This window comes from Bidens hawaiensis, unplaced genomic scaffold (genome assembly GCF_021521415.1).
Source record: "Bidens hawaiensis isolate Kalapana, Puna unplaced genomic scaffold, B.hawaiensis_p1.1 tig00000097_1, whole genome shotgun sequence".
Lineage (NCBI taxonomy): Eukaryota > Viridiplantae > Streptophyta > Magnoliopsida > Asterales > Asteraceae > Bidens > Bidens hawaiensis.
Genome location: NW_027491017.1, coordinates 8,090,353 through 8,106,918, shown reverse-complemented (window position 1 = coordinate 8,106,918; position 16,566 = coordinate 8,090,353). Strand labels below are relative to the sequence as shown.

General features: G+C 34.8%; 1 protein-coding gene and 1 pseudogene across 2 annotated transcripts; both read right to left on the bottom strand.

The window, feature by feature from the left end:
• Positions 1-362: 362 nt before the first annotated feature.
• LOC143566036 (mavicyanin-like) lies at positions 363-1,971 on the bottom strand. The gene is made up of 2 exons (XM_077052850.1): positions 1,505-1,971; positions 363-817 (listed from the first exon to the last, which is right to left on the bottom strand). The coding sequence occupies exons 1-2, from the start codon at positions 1,674-1,676 to the stop codon at positions 399-401; spliced, it is 591 nt and encodes a 196-aa protein (XP_076908965.1). The 5' UTR covers positions 1,677-1,971; the 3' UTR covers positions 363-398.
• Positions 1,972-9,216: 7,245 nt separating this feature from the next.
• On the bottom strand, positions 9,217-12,643 carry LOC143565955 (peroxisome biogenesis protein 22-like; annotated as a pseudogene). Its single transcript, XR_013141162.1, has 8 exons — positions 12,483-12,643; positions 11,953-12,132; positions 11,818-11,865; positions 10,940-10,999; positions 10,341-10,460; positions 10,189-10,254; positions 9,952-10,053; positions 9,217-9,735 (listed from the first exon to the last, which is right to left on the bottom strand). The product of XR_013141162.1 is annotated as a peroxisome biogenesis protein 22-like (transcript).
• Positions 12,644-16,566: the final 3,923 nt, after the last annotated feature.

Here is a 16,566-nt window from a genome sequence, read left to right as displayed (position 1 = left end):
TAAGTATTTGCATCAAGATAAAAGGCATATTAAAAACAAGCTACGCTACTAGCCTTTTTTAAATTGTAAAACCATTTGATTTGTATATACTACCTTTTGGTTTCCATATGATAAAAAAGCTTTAGAATTATGGTTTTTCACATAGATTATCCATTTGGGTGCCTCAATTTGAAGTGTGTTGCTGAATTTGTCAATTTTTAAAATTTTTAGAAATATATATCGTTCATAACAGATCATAAGTTTAATGTTGCATTAAAAAAAATAGATGGTTTATTTGAGTATCGTGTAAATAAATTTGAAACATAGAACTAACGTTGATACAAGAATTAAAAAAAAAAAACTACAAATTGCATCAAAGAAAACACACACAAAATACTAATAATTAACAAGACATCCGTTTACATCATCATAAGGAACCCAATTCCCACCATAGAAACAAGACTCATCTTCACTGTTGTGGCCGAAGACGGCTTTGCAGGTGTAGAAGCTGCTGGTGGCGATTTAGTACCGGATGGTGGCGGAGATGTGGTAGACTCTGGTGGTGCTGGTGAACCGGATGACGGAGGAGTGGTGGTCGTTGGTGGTGAACCTGATGACGGTGGTGATCCGGAACTTGCAGCTACTGTCTTGATCTCAACTTTCATTCCTTGACCACAATGGCCAGGAGTGCCACAAATGAAATACCGGCTTCCGTCTCCGGTTAGTTTGATGGTGGTGGGGCTAGGATTGTTGGTTGAAATCGGATTACTTAACGAGCAAGAATCATAATCGTCCTTGGTCACTTCTAGCACGTCGTGGTTGAATGAATATGTGAAAACTGAAAGAATAAAAAGAGTTAACATTGTTTAGATGGTGTGTGATAAACAGATAAAGGATCGTGATAATTTTTGGAACATAAGTAATATTTATTGGTAGGGTTGTGCATGGAACTAAAATAACTGAATCGTAACTGAAATAGGCTGGCAACGTAGCTATATCGAAAAACGGAACTTGATAAAAAAACAAAAGTTTGATTTTATGTTCTTTAAACCGATTTTTGTTTTGATTTGGGTATTGTTGTCAGCCAAAAACCAAACTGAATCAGAAAAGAAAAAAAACAAACGATTTTATCAACGTTAGATTGTGTAGCCTAAAAATTTTTGGTCCAAATGTAAAATAATCAAGTTAAAAAGTTTTGAGGCCAAATTAATTATTTTGGACATTTTTTTCTCCCCGTAGTTTTCAAGCGAAAATGGTAAAACCGAAAAATTGAAAGCAGAAAAAAATCAAAATCAGACTTGTTTTTGTTTGGTTAAAGCCCAAATCCGAGCCAAACAAACCTATGCACACACATATTGCTAGAGAGTCATAAACATCGCTTCTCTATCGATTACAATAAGAGGCCGAACTCATATATTTTTATTAAAATAAACCTAGGCTTTATAAAACAATATGACAAATTTATGTGACTAGTCAGTAGACCCACTTGAAACGTATAATTATGATCAATTCATGAATAAGTTACCTAAATTATCGCCTACTGTAAATGTTTCGGATGAAGCCCATGTTTGGAGGTCAGTTGACGGGTCCCATCCCCCAGACCCTCCAACCTGATGATCCACGCCTAACGCCAATTCAAAAAGCATCGTTGTAGCAACGATGCATAGTAGAATTGTCATCATCATTGAACGAGCCATCAATGTGTTCTGTTGGTCGAAAGTTGAGTGTTGAGTTAATGGAAGCTGTGTATTTATATATGAAGTTATATTAGTTTATGTGTTCAATTATTACGTGAACATGCATCGATTCCAAAGCTGTCATGGTCGCCATTTTGACTTTGGAAATGATTTGGTAGATGAAAGATGGTGTTGACTTTGCTAACCTACTATGTACAAAGTAGTTGTTGTTCTATTGATATATGTATTAGTTTTGTGATTATAGGTAAATCTAACTAATTTAATATTCGTGTATGTGATTATGTCATATATGACAAACATTTTCTACTTTCATCAACATACAAGTATGTGGAAAAAATGGCGTGATGGACTATCAATGGATGCTTCATCAACGGATCATCAACAACTTATTCACCAACGAATAACTGACATGCGTTTACTAATGGTCTAATAACACTCCAATAGTTATTGAAAAGAAAAGATTATATAAAATCTAATCTTTGATTTGGAGACTGATTATCACGAAACGCATGTTATAAATTTACCCACACTCGACAACTAATTTTTTTTTTTTTAATTATAACCTAATTTTCTTATTGGCTCCTTTAATATTTCATAGAAACATCCAAACGATTTACAATGAAGTGGCAGGTAAGCGGACAACAAGCTGCGCCGCAACTCCCTTTTGGATAGCAAACCCAATCCGACAACTAATGAAAGTATTATTTTCTTTTCAAAATTTACGAAGTCGGGACCATATTTACATATTATAACTTATATCTTACATTGTATAATGCAAATATGAAAACCCATTCAAAAGCACGTATGATCATCGTGGGTGGGATGTTCATTGTTTAAGGATTTAACATAAGACATGCTGATCTGTTTGACGTGCATCCAATTATGATTCTGATACTTAAACTTATCTTGTTGATTTATTGGTTCTAGTTTATCATATTTAAATCATATAATACATTAAATTTAGTGCCTTTTATTGCAAGCAGGCAATTATATATTTTATTATTGGGTAAAAAAAACATATTTAAAACAACTGAAATCCATGACTAATTTCCAGGAAAGAATGAGAATGGAAGTCATATTAAACAGCAAAAATACAAAATCCAAAACTGACATATCCATATAGCAAGATATAAACATAAATGGAAAAAGGGAACTAGCAAGTACGATATATCTTGGGGTTGTGTGGCATTTACAAAGTAAACACTAATAGGAGAATTAGTATCACTAGCGGTCGTCGGTAATTACTGAAGATCAACGAAAGTCCAATCAAAAAATGAACATGAAAAACTAAATTAATCGTTGGTAATTACTGACGGATCACATATGAATACCTTGAAATTGAGATTCCGAGTCTTAACTATCAGTACTATTCACCCCTTGCCATCGGACCAAACCCGAGACCTTGGAGAGGGAGTTAGTAGTTAATTAATGTCTAGCCCAGTTGCATAATCCATTGTTAGAAGTATTGGGCTTCGCCCTAAGGCCATAATCATAAAGCAGTAGAATAGGTGCAATGTGCACATCTAAACCGGTTTGGAATCTGGAACCGGCTTTTAAACTGAAACCAATCAATTTAGAACCGGTTCCTAAACTGAAACTGATCTGACAGTTTGCAATTGGCTTGAAAACTCTTTCACTATAACGGTTTGAATTCGGTTAAACCTAACCAAAGCAGATTAAAACTGGTTTCAAACCGATTTAATCATTTTTTTTCTTACAAACAGGTTTCTAAACCGAATAGGTTTGTGCCTTAAAAATCGGTTTGACTAGCTTTGACTCGACCCGTTCTAGTTGTCAAACCAATCTTGCTTGGCACAAAAACGGTCTTGTGTTGAAGAATATAATCTTGAGTTCACGTATAGAAGAGGGTTAATATGAACAACCAAGAAAGAAGTACAAGGTGTTAATTGAATGAATTGGTTGAAGATAAAGATTAGAGTTTAGATTAAATAATTAATAAATTGTAAGGAGTTAATTTATAGAGTTAGAGATAGAGTTTATTAATTATGCTTTGAGTATATTAGGAATTAGAGTTAAAGTAAGAATTAAGAAACAAGTTAATGTTAGCATAAATAGAGATGTTATGATAACGTATTTTGTGTGGTTTTCGTTCTATATAATAAAATTGAAAAGAGACGAACAAGTTGTTTAAGTGTCGTGTGTTTTGTTTTTGAGTTTGGGGCCTAATATCCAACACATGCACCTCTACACGGTAGGCACTATCACTGTTTTGCATTTTAAGAACGCATAACATAATTTGCATTGGGCTTTTTATGTATTTTTATTTTAAAATTTTAACGTGTTTACATAAGAATTCAGCAATAAATAAAACATGTAGTTAAGAAAACATAATTTCAATTAACAAATAACAAACTTTAAAACATATATAACCTGTAAATTAAACAAAAATCACTTTCCATGATTATTATTCCCCCCCAAACTCTCATGATCCATTCTTGATTCATTTAATGGATGATTATTTACGAAATGTGTTATTTACACACAATGAAAGCTACCGAATCAATTCGTCTTCATGACACTCTCTTATGCCGATTTCCAGCTTTTCACGTCGTGATGATGGTAGTACATCGCAACATTGTCGTCTTGGCGTCAACAACTATTTAAAAGAAAAAACATATAGTTACATTTTTAGAAATTCTTATATATAACATTCAATCATTTTGTGTAATTTTACAAAGGTATATATATTAGCAAGGAAACTAGATTCAATGAAAATTTGTTCGATCTCTTAATTATGGTTTAAGATACAACAAACTAAACCATTCGTGTTGGTTGTGTTAACGATTTATTAACATCCCTATTTATAAATTGAAGCACTTAACTCTATACAAAAGATTTGCGGTTTTTGTCATTGTGGATTGACCAAATCCACGGGTTTAGTCCAGTAGTTTCAACTTTGCAGTTTTCGTCCACTAGTTTTGTTTTCACTTGCAATTAAGTCTAACCCCGTTAACTATGGTCATTAAACTCATTAGTGACAATTTTGTCATTTTCTACCCAAATAAACCCAAACCCTAATTCTCAAATCCCACCAGAGACTAAGCGCCATGATTGAGGCCACCATAGATTAATCGTAATCCTTGTTCGTTAGTGTAGGGTTTGTGGAAGACGAAGACGAAAATGAGATTTGGGAATTAGGGATGGGTTTTATCTGGGATAAAAAAAAAGCGAAAACTACCTCTCACGTGAGGGGCATGCTGGTGGGTTCAACAAACAGAGTTAACGTAGTAGGGTCGGGTTTAATTGCAAGCGAATACAAAACTATTGGACGAAAACCGCAAATTTGAAACCATTTGACTAAAACTACAAAGTTGATTAAACCACAATGACGAAAATCGCATCTCTCTCAACCTATAATTAACAATAAAGCAAGCGTGTGTTACCTGTTTGATGCCTAGGTTCATTTTTTGGGCATGCACTTTGATCATTTCAATATCTCTTGGAGATCCAACAGTAGATGTACAATTCCCCTTTGTCATTAATTTATAAATGCTTATGGTCTCATCTCCATCAAGTACTGTTGTGTTCATATGAAACACTACTGGTCTTCTACAAGGATCTTCATCATGTTCCCTTGTGTCAAAACTAAATAACGTGTTCAACATGTTATCTTTTCTCCATGGCCTAAATGTTGTTGGGACACGAAGCACGTCTGGCAAGAACACATGTTTTCCAAACACCTCAACTGCGTATCCCCATGAGATTGAAATCGTCCATTGAAACCAACGGTCGTAGCAAACTGTTTGTTGTAAGATCCGGTGAGGATCTAGTTTGGCAGCTTTGTATAAATGACGGATCGCGTCTCGATTTGTCATGTTAGGGAAAATTGGGTCTAAGTAGTCGGTATGGTGAAGAGTTACTAATGGTGCCATTGGATGTGATGCCACTATACCGAACGGATCTCCCGCCAGATCCATCTGAAACATGAATCTCACTGTTAATAGAAACCGATGACGAGTTGATACAAGAGTTAATATACTTTTACCTAGTTATAATAGATAAAGGAAAACACAGTAGAAAAGATCAAACTTATAAAGAGCATAACTTTGACTACAAGTGAATATATTAGTTCAGGACAGAACTTGCGTGTTTAAGAAGGCAATGCTATGTTACTTTAATCAAATTTAGTCGAAAATATGTATGTCACTTATTGACAAAATTTACGCGTTTATTTAAGTCCTTAGTTTAATTTTAATATTGAAGTACCATTTTGTAATTTCAAAATTTGATAGTACCGCTGCCAAATACTTTTTTGAAAAAAAATAAAAAAACTAAATTTAACATTGGTGAGTTCTTTCCTAATTCAGTGTAAAATGAATAAACCATTCATTGAAATATTTAGAAACTTTTACCTGATGAAAACCAGATTCTCTAGTAATCCCAACTCCAAGTTCAGCCAAACACGACCAAATCCTTCCATCACCTCCGTACAAATGCGGATATCTTTCCAAACAAGAATCCAGCACCTTCGCCAACGTTTTAGCTAACGGATAACTGATCGCGAATCCAGCTCCACCAAACGCCATTGAATACGAGAACAATCTGTTCTGATCAAAGCTCTCCGAGTTTGTCCCAATAAAATACGGCAGTTCATGATCATATTTCGACAACGTCTTCACCAAATTCTCCGTGAAAAATAACGTATCATCGTCCCCAAACACAAACCATCTAAACATATATATAAAGACGTATAGTAACAAATTAAATTATCAAAGACTAAAGATTTTAAACATATATCTTTTTTACATACAAATATACATTTTTTTTTACTTTATGAGACTCGAACCTTAGACTTAATTAAGAGACTTTGTCTCCGTCACTAGGCTACCAACCCCACGGCATTTTAAACACAAGTTAATAATGTACTCATTTACTCACCTGACATTTGTATGATTTAATGCTACCGTTTCAGACACGACCCGAGCCACTCGTATGGCTGATCGGGGACCGCCACGCCATGTGTAACGAAACCTTGAAGTGTCACCAGAGATACAAACAGGTGGGAGAATTGAGACGGCGGTATTGTTGCTGTTGCTGTTGCTGTTGCTGCTGCTATTCAATGGAACATCGAGAAATACACAACCGCGCATTTGATCCGGTTTCCACCACATTGTAACGTATTCTTTTCTTTGGGGCCATGACTTGGCATTGGACGTGATCCCGAACACAATGTGGTTTATGGAAGTTGGATACGAGAACTGATGGCGGGTTTGTGACAAGAGGCAGGTGTTGGGAAGAAGGAAGAATGATGAGAAGAAGAGGTAAATGATCAAACCAATAGATGAAGAGATGAAAATGATGTTTATTAGTTTAGAATTTAATTGGGTTTTTGGAAATGAATGAGACATGTTCATGGTGAAATGGGTGTTAATATTAATTAAGGTACAGATTTAGATGTTGACAAAATGAAGTTAAGTGTTGATTTTGTAATGTGATTTAGTGTTTCAAGTTATGGAGTGTAAGTGAAGAGTTTGAGAACATGCTTTGAAGTAGATTTGAAGGTAGAGGAGGAGAATAGTTAAACAAAGTCAAAAGGTGGTGATTTGACTGGAAAATAGGGAAACTCTCTAACGAACGCTAATACCCTGTCAACCAACGAAATCAGGTAACTAACAATATACCTTCAACACAATAACATTTATTGATTAGAGGTTATGATATGAAACCAAGAAATTATTGTTTTTAGCTTTTGATTTAAACAATTTGATTAAATCTATAAAAAAGAAATAGTTATATCAGAGTTACAAACAAGCTATAAAAAAGTATGTAATTAATCTAACACATCTAACACATGGATATTGTCATTTGTGTGGTTCTAGACTTAAAAAACCGTCGTTGAAGCGCTATTAGGCTTAATAATGTTCTTGGGAACATAATCGGGTAGTCTTGGGGGAATCCCAGTCGGGTAGTTTGGGAACCACCCTTATGAATTGGTTATTGGAATCGGGTTAGTGAACATGAAATGTTTGCCAAAGAACAAGCATTGCTTTGTGTGGAAAACTGAAATCAAGTAGTTTGAAAACACCGTCACAATTGAGTTATTTACTTTTGAGTTCATCTGGGTAAAATTGAGGCGTAACCTGTTGATTGGTTGTTTACAACTTGATTAAATTGACCATGGGGCGTTGATTGGTAGAGGTGTTGAATGAATGAATGCCATGATAAAGAAAAGTCAACATCATAGGTGACCGTTGACTAAATATAAATAAAGAGAAAAGTTTTTAGAATGTACTTATTAAACTATCATCTATCCATTCCGGTACCTTTACGTAGCAGTTACTAATTTACTAAACTCTGAGTTCCATTATGCTAAAAAAAAAATAGTGACAAAACTATTTCTCACCCATTGACTGATTAAACTACATTGCAACCCACCCCCAACTTAATCCTACAAAACCACTATCGCGTTTGTTTGGGTCGTCTCCAAGAATCCCTTAAAATTTTGGGGCCTGGGTACGAGTTAAAAAACAGGCTCCTAAAATTGCATTTTCAATTATGTGTAAATAATTTGATAATTTTACCATTATGACTGCCTTTCAAAAGCACAAAACGAACCAAAACAAATAATAATAATAATAATAATAATAATAATAATAATAATAATAATAATAATAATAAAGTTACTAAAATTACTCATATAAAACACAAATGAAGTTTTTTTCCATTAAAAAAACACCACTTGTAAGAATTGAACCAATGACCCTATAGTTCCATAGCCAAACATTGTTTTCATTCAACCAATAAGTCACTTTATAGGCTTTTGTTTTAAAATAAAATTATATATAAAATATAAACATTTTTTTAACAATTAAGGGCTTCTCGGGAGAGTGGGCATAGTGTCAGTCGCCCTCCTAGCCCTCCCTTTGGGCCGGGCCTGGCGATCGTTTGTGATTTTCATGACATCAAGGCCCAAACAAGTTAAGAATGTCATTGTCTCTCTATTCTAAGGCATTGTTGATGTAACACCCCTTAGTCTCCCTATTCTAAGTCATCGTTGACGTAACAACCAGTCGATTGACGTTGTTATCACAAGTTTCTCTCTCTTTGTGAAACTATAGATCCAAGCATCTATATTGACCATATTCCTGTAATGTGGAACACTAGGGTATGTAGTAATGAGAAACGAAAAGAAACAACTCATTATGACAGAATGACAAAAAAAAAATGTTGGTTGGTCAATGAATGAAATCCCTCTCACCATCACCCCCACCCCCTCACCACCCATCGCTCGACCATCACCACCACCGCTTACCGCCAATCACCATCGCCACCACTTATCCACCCATCGCTCCAGCCCACCCACCACCACCACCCCCAACCACTCGCCCGCCCACCACCACTCACTATCCTTATTTATTTTATTATATCTCAATGGAATGGTAATGATCTATTCCATTACCTAGTGCATTATATTCCCTCGCTCTTTCCATTTCATTCCATCGTCCATTCTATTACCCTAGGTGCATGTTCATGTTTAAGGTAGAGTAGACACCTCACTATGTTAACTTCTTAGTGCCACGGTTGCCCTAACATCACTACATCACCAGGCTTTTAAATTATCTTAAGTGTCGACCATGTAGCCTAGACAACATATGCAGATATAAGAAGCTATGAAACACATAATAAGGGGACGGTAATTGCATCCACCCCTAACGAAGATGTTCTTCAAGTCTCGACATTAGCTTTTCGTCTTCCCAAGATAAACAAAGTAACAATGAACTCGAGCAGTTTTAAAACATTATCTAAAGGTTCATTTGATCAGGTTATGTACCATGTTATTTTTCTTTGCTTAACAAAAGAACTACCTAAGACATTACAAGCTAGACACAAGAATGAAGAACTAGCTTAAGTTACACAAATCTCTGGGACCAGATTCATCATACCACATAAGCTCATTATGCAAGACAAGAGACTGCTGTTGTGTTGACCTTTTAAAAAGTCAAACTGTGAAAAACTGTTCCAATGATGAAGAACTGTGAACATTTGAAGCAATCCGTTCCGTTTTTGTTGCAATGTGAAGCTGGTGTCTGATAAACCTCTGTAATAAAGAAAAACAAGATAAATATCAGCATGTATTAGTCGCATTATGTAAACGCGGCGTGTTTTTTTAGAGAATACAAACTTCAAAGACTTCTAAAATCTAAACCAACCACATTGCTTTACAGATTTAAATTAGATGCAGATGTTTTTATCTCCAAAATAATTCTAGTCTCATACTAGTTATTGACCATATTTATTATCTAATTATAAATACCGCCAATTGAGAAGTGATTTCCGGATTTGAGTCTATATGCCAATCTGGTTCCAACTGCCTAACAAACGACATTCTCCCATTCTCTGTACTACAAAATAGCACCTACAATTACATAATAAAATAAATTTATTAGCAAAGTATTTGTGAGTCCCATAAGTTTACCGGTAACAGGTTCTAACTATCACCACCCAAACAAACTCTCTATCTATTCTCTAATAAGTAACTATTTATTATTACCTTGTCCTTAACCAAGCCACCAGACGTAAAAATCCCGGCATTTTCCAAAGCCGTTAAAACCCTCATCTACAAAAAAAAAAACATAATTTCCAAAGCCGTTAAAAACGTTGTTTTATAAGATTCTATAAATGGAAGTACGAGATCCTGCATACTTGGCTTTCATCATCAAGAACTCTTTCCATGAGATAAAGGTCACAATACTTTGTCATCTCCGATACAACTTCCAAAACAGAAGATTTACAGTTGCCTGATTCTGCCGGATATTAGCCCTGCTTGCGGTGCGCACATATGATGTATATATGTGTGAACCCTCGGGTGGGCAAAAGTGAAATTGCACAAATTTTGACGTTATTTTACTAATCTCGTGAAAATAACGTTAAAAGTGACGGACGGTTAATCAGGCATCATGTAGTGGCGTTGATAGCCGAAAGACAAGGGTACATGCACCGATCAGCCGGTGTCCCAATGATTGAGTGCTATGTGCCTTATGTCCAAGGCTTGATGCAAAACTACTATCGAGCCGGGGGTCTCACTGGAAGCAGCCTCTCTATCCTTATGGGGTAGAGGTAAGGCTGTCTACATCTTACCCTCCTCAGACCCTACTATAGCTTTGCTATTGGTGGGATATACTGAGTACGATGACGATGATGATGATGATGATGATGATGATGATTCTGCCGGATATGATGAAAATTAGAAATAAATTAACTTTATTCAGATATTAATATATGCAGAAAAAGTAAATTATCACAACCTGAAGCTCCTCGGGAGTGTTTTCCTCCAGAATAACACCAAGCAACCGACAAGTTACCTGCACAAAATTCATTGAAATTAAGAATAACATAATGTTTGAGTAATCTTAAGAATTTTAATTAAATTACTTACAAGCTTGAACAAAAATTATTAATTTAACCTTTTTACCACACTCCATCTTTTCATACAAAAAATGAAACATTTGGCTTGGTAAGTAGTTTAATGAAAATGTTTAAATATCAAGTACATGTCCAAAATGCTCTTGATGACAAGCTTAAAAACTTGCAACGACCGAATTTACTAAATGTAAGTAAGAAAACTTGCAAGGCCTGTAAACGAACCAAGTGTTCAGTGAACAGCTCATGAACCATTTGGCGAGAAGTTCGTTTATTTAATAAACGAGCAAACATGAGCAAAAAGTTTAGTTCATTTAGTTATGCGAGCGAACATTATCACATGTTTCATTCGTTAATTTAAGTTTGTGAACGTTCGTTTACGTATGTTCATTATAAAATCATTAGTTTCCGTTTGTTTAAGTCAGTTTTTTTAATATATTCATTAAATCTTTGGCCCATTACGACTTAGTCTAGTTTTAATAACTTTTTAGCCCAGTTATGTACGTTCATCACTTCATCTATGTTCAGTTATTTCATATGTGAACCCCTCGTTTACACTTTAAACGAACAAACATAAATGGACATTAACATCTTCGTTTTCTTAACCAACAAACACGAACAAGAAAACCTGTTCATTAGTTGTTCACGTTTGACCGTTTGTTCGGTTAAGGTTAAACAAAAACGCTCCGTTTGTGTTCGTTTGGTTTGTTTACAAGCCTAAAACTTGCAAAACAATAAAGTAGTAATATAAAAAGCACACCTTTCTTACATCACTTAATTTCTGCCTGACCATGTGTCCCAATGTAAGCTGTACGAACAAAATTAAAAACAACATATTAATTAGTATACGAAAACAAAACAAAAAATCAATTTTTTTTATAAAATTTGAATTTACATTTCCAGGTTGTAACAACCCATCATTTGCTCTTAAATCCTCATAAGGTAACAAATTTTCATTGGGTTCACTATTGAATCCAGAAGTGCCAGGTTGACTTCTTCGAGGCGTTCTTAATGCCCTCCATGTATAAATGACTGCAACAGCAAATCCTGCTATAGCCCAAACAGATCGAAAATCCTGAAACCAGAAATTGAAATATATTTAAAAACATATGCTTTACTTCAGTCTGCAATGTAACTATAACTTTAATAATCGGGATCACTTTGTAAAATAGTAACTAAGTTTAAAAAGTGTTTCAACCGGTTAGCAGGTCAACCCACTTTTTAACGGGTCGGGTTGACCTGTTTGTCGGTTTCGGATTGACACCCCTAGTGTTGATAAAACCTAATTGAACATACCCAAATGAGATTACTAAAAATTCAATCTTTAATCAAAAGAAGATAAAACAAGTCAATTAAACCCTAAATAAATGGATGAAACAATAAGATTGAGCCTTGAAAGTGGTGGTTAAATTAGAAGATTGGAACCTGGGTAAGGAAGAGTTTAGAAATCTTGGTGGAAAGATAAGCTCCAATTCGCTTAATAAGCTGTTGTAGCAAATTGGTTTTTGAGTTATCAGACATGGCCGTGGAGACAACTACCTAAATGATAAGCTCCCACGAAGGTGTTTAATTGTTGATGAATTGCGATGGATAATGTCACAATAGAAAGAAAGTGCAGGAAGAAAAGAAAGAACGTGAATGGAAATAGGAACTATATTTTTTACTTTTCCAATACAACTAGATTTAGGTTTGGGTTTTCATCGGTTCCAGTGGAGAAAACTACAAATATGTTACAAACCTATGATTTTAATCGGTTTTTATATAATCGGTTTTAAAGTGGTTAGGTTTCGGTTTGTTTTTGGGTCGGTTCTTTTGCCCACCTCTAATACCAATTACCAACTGCTTTGGTGAAGCGACAACTTTTAACACTTGTGAGGTTGTCAGTTTGAATCCTGAGCCCATCCAAATTTTCAAATTTTCGTCTTACCGTGTGTTACGCCATAGAGTTATGCTCTTGTGGCAGTATAACGACTGTCAAGTGGCAGCTCGAGGTATGATTTCCCGTCAAAGTCAAACTCTGAAGTCAGTGTGAGCCCGGTTAAGATAACATAGTTTGGCTAGAGTAGGACAGCGAGACTCTTCAATTTAGAAAGTTTGGTGACCTAAAAAGACAAACAGTCCTCGTTCTAAGAAGAGTTAAACAACTCCCTTATACCTCTCTTCGGTAACACCCAAGGATCTTGGTTTGAGTGTCATTTAATAAACTCACTCGTTGATTGGCAAGTCATCATTTGTTTTTCTTCTATATTGGTGCATGGTACTATGACTTTTAGGCTTTGCATAATTTAAAAGTGCGCTTGTTATTTGAGATTTGTATTAAAACATACAAGATTATTAAAACTCAATGCAAACAAGCTAACTCATTGAACAATGAATTGGCACGGGTTAAATACGAGCTCAAAGATGGTATTAGTAGCTCAGAGCAAAGAAACGGTATATTTGGAAAAGTCTTTGTAACTAAACCACTTCAACACTAATATGTGTGATTGTGTGTTTATTTAAAACAATACATAAAATGTGTGTGTCATATTCTCACGTGTTAGAATGTCAAGTAAAAAAAAGTATTAAAAAGATTCTGATTTTAACATCAGCTCAAATAGATTTTTAGACAATCCACTTCAGCTCATATTGTTTGGCTCAAAAACGAGCTAATACTCATGCCACTCGTTAAACAACCTTACCCAAATTCAAATTCAATCAAATACTTTTACACGACTCTGTAAGGCCCCGTTACCGGTGCCTTACATTTGGGTATTTGATTTACTCATCAACATAGTTCTAATAATCAGAGTTAATAAAAACATTCACGGAATATAAAAACTTTCATGAAACATACATATTAATCCATAACTTGTCTTAATAAACACAGTGTCTTTAAAACATAAACTATTAAATGTCTTGGGTCTTCCGATGCCAGCCTCTTATGCAATGCCACGTGTTCCCCTCAAGCGAGCTGCCTCATCCTACTCACCTGCGTGCATACTAAAAGTCAGCTACGCTGAATGAGTTCTAGTTAATTATACAACATAAATACATACATACTTAATATACTTTCATATTTTTATCCTTACTCACTTCATATCTTACGTTATAAAGAGCATTATGCCCTACATTCCTCGAGTATTATTAGGGCCCGGTTCCCTCTTTCATCGGGTATTATTAAGGCCCAGTTCCCTCCTTTCTCGAGTATTATTAGGGCCCGGTTCCCTCTTTCCTCGAATATTAGTAGGGTTCGGTTCCCTAGTTCTCGAATATTAGTAGGGTTCGCTTCCCTCATTCCTCGAGTATTATTAGGGCTCGGTTCCCTCTTCGTACCATACAACCATACCTTAACCTTCTTTTATTTATAACATTCATGCATATAAACACACATACCATACCTTCATTATACATAGCATTAAAATTTGTCAACACGTGCAATATCCGAAGATCGTTCACGTATTGACAAGCATTCATTCTTAACCTTCACATAATCACATAAGGCATACACTTATCACTTAGGATAAATGTATTAACAATCACATCGAGTATGCACACAACCCTGAAAACATAACATAGAGATGGGGCTAGAAACTCACCTGGATTCTGTTCCTTTCTCCGTTTATCGTAATTCCCTTATTTAATTGTGCCATGCTAACTGTATACAGGGTGCATGTATAAATACTCGTCTGATCTAATCTAGTGGTCTAGTATTAGTTTTCTTTTACTTCGTACATTTAGGGTTATCATTCATTTTAACGTTCTAGTATTATATCCTTTTTGGCCTATACCATACTTGCCATCAAATGTATACACGTATACATGTACGGTTCACCATGTATCCGAGTCTCGATGTATCTGAACTTAAAAGTAGGCAAACTTAAAGTAAGCGAACTTAAAGTAGGCGAACTTAGAAGGAGGCGATCTTAGGAGTAGGTGAACTTATGTATACGCGAACATACTGCGGAAAACTTGTTATTAGGCGAACTTAATTGTCACACCCCGACCAAAGGCGGCGGAACATGCCGGGGTGCAACCGATTGCCCAAATACACAAGACACTATTTAAAGTGACAATATTTAATCAACTCATTTTATTTCATAAATCAATAAACAACACATCTCTTTCATATAAACAAATTTGAAAACAAGTAGTAATAATATTGTTCGTTTTACTAATACCCTAATAGTCTTGGTAACATTTTTCGTCAAGTCCTCGAGTCAACAAAAGTCAAACCTGTAACATTTCATAAAATAAAGTTTGTCAACACAAAGGTTGGTGAGCAATTCATAAGTTTGAGCATATAAGTATATAATAATAAAAGAAAGCCACAAAACTTGTATACAAAACAATAAATAAAAGAAACAATTTGGATAAATTGACAATCGCTAATAGAATTACGTTAGCGCCACCTAGCTACAAGGGGTTGCCAAGTAGTCTAGGATTTTATAGAATATCGTTAATTGCATTACGTTAACGAACAAGAAAACCTGTTCATTAGTTGTTCACGTTCGATCGTTTGTTCAATTAAGGTTAAACAAACACGCTCCGTTTGTGTTCGTTTGGTTTGTTTACAAGCCTAAAACTTGCAAAACAATTAAGTAGTAATATAAAAAGCACACCTTTCTTCCATCACTTAATTTCTGCCTGACCATGTGTCCCAATGTAAGCTGTACGAACAAAATTAAAAACAACATATTAATTAGTATACGAAAACAAAACAAAAAATCAATTTTTTTTATAAAATTTGAATTTACTTTTCCAGGTTGTAACAACCCATCATTTGCTCTTAAATCTTCAGAAGGTAACAAATTTCATTGGGTTCACTATTGAATCCAGAAGTGCCAGGTTGACTTCTTCGAGGCATTCTTAATGCCCTCCATGTATAAATGACTGCAACAGCAAATCCTGCTATAGCTCAAACAGATCGAAAATTCTGAAACCAGATATTGAAATATATTTAAAAACATATGCTTTACTTCAGTCTGCAATGTAACTATAACTTTAATAATCGGGATCACTTTGTAAAATAGTAACTATGTTTAAAAAGTTTTCCAATTAAATTATTCAAGTTTTGTGTTAGTACACGGTTTTGCGTCTCGAGTCTTTGTATTTATTGTTAATGTATTTGTCGTTTTTGTTTAATGTAATAAACAATTATTTTATTTTGTAGTTCGTTAATGTAATGTCTAGTTCGCTAAGGATTTTTAGCGAACTAGATCTAAGTTATATCACTCCAGATTCGTTAAGGATGTTAAACGAATCAGGGAGTGATTCGTTAAGTTTATTTCATTAAATGTATGTAACGAAGTAGACTCTAGTTCGTTATGGAATGTTAACGAACTAGGTCTATCTTCTATATATAGTGAACACTGTTAACTGGTAATAAAAGTTTGGAGTTTTAATTATCGAACCTCTGCCTAATTCGCTCTCAAGCTTCATATTAATATTATACACATACTTACAAATGATAATATATATATATAACATACAATCAAACGTAATAATGAACTAGATCCGTATTTAGGTT

Excerpts from the sequence above, each read along its gene's own strand:
- LOC143566036 (XM_077052850.1), bottom strand. The coding sequence starts at position 1,676 with ATGGCTCGTTCAATGATGATGACAATTCTACTATGCATCGTTGCTACA. Across the intron at positions 818-1,504 it reads TACAGTAGGCGATAATTTAG|TTTTCACATATTCATTCAAC; the intron begins GTAACTTATTCA and ends TTATTCTTTCAG.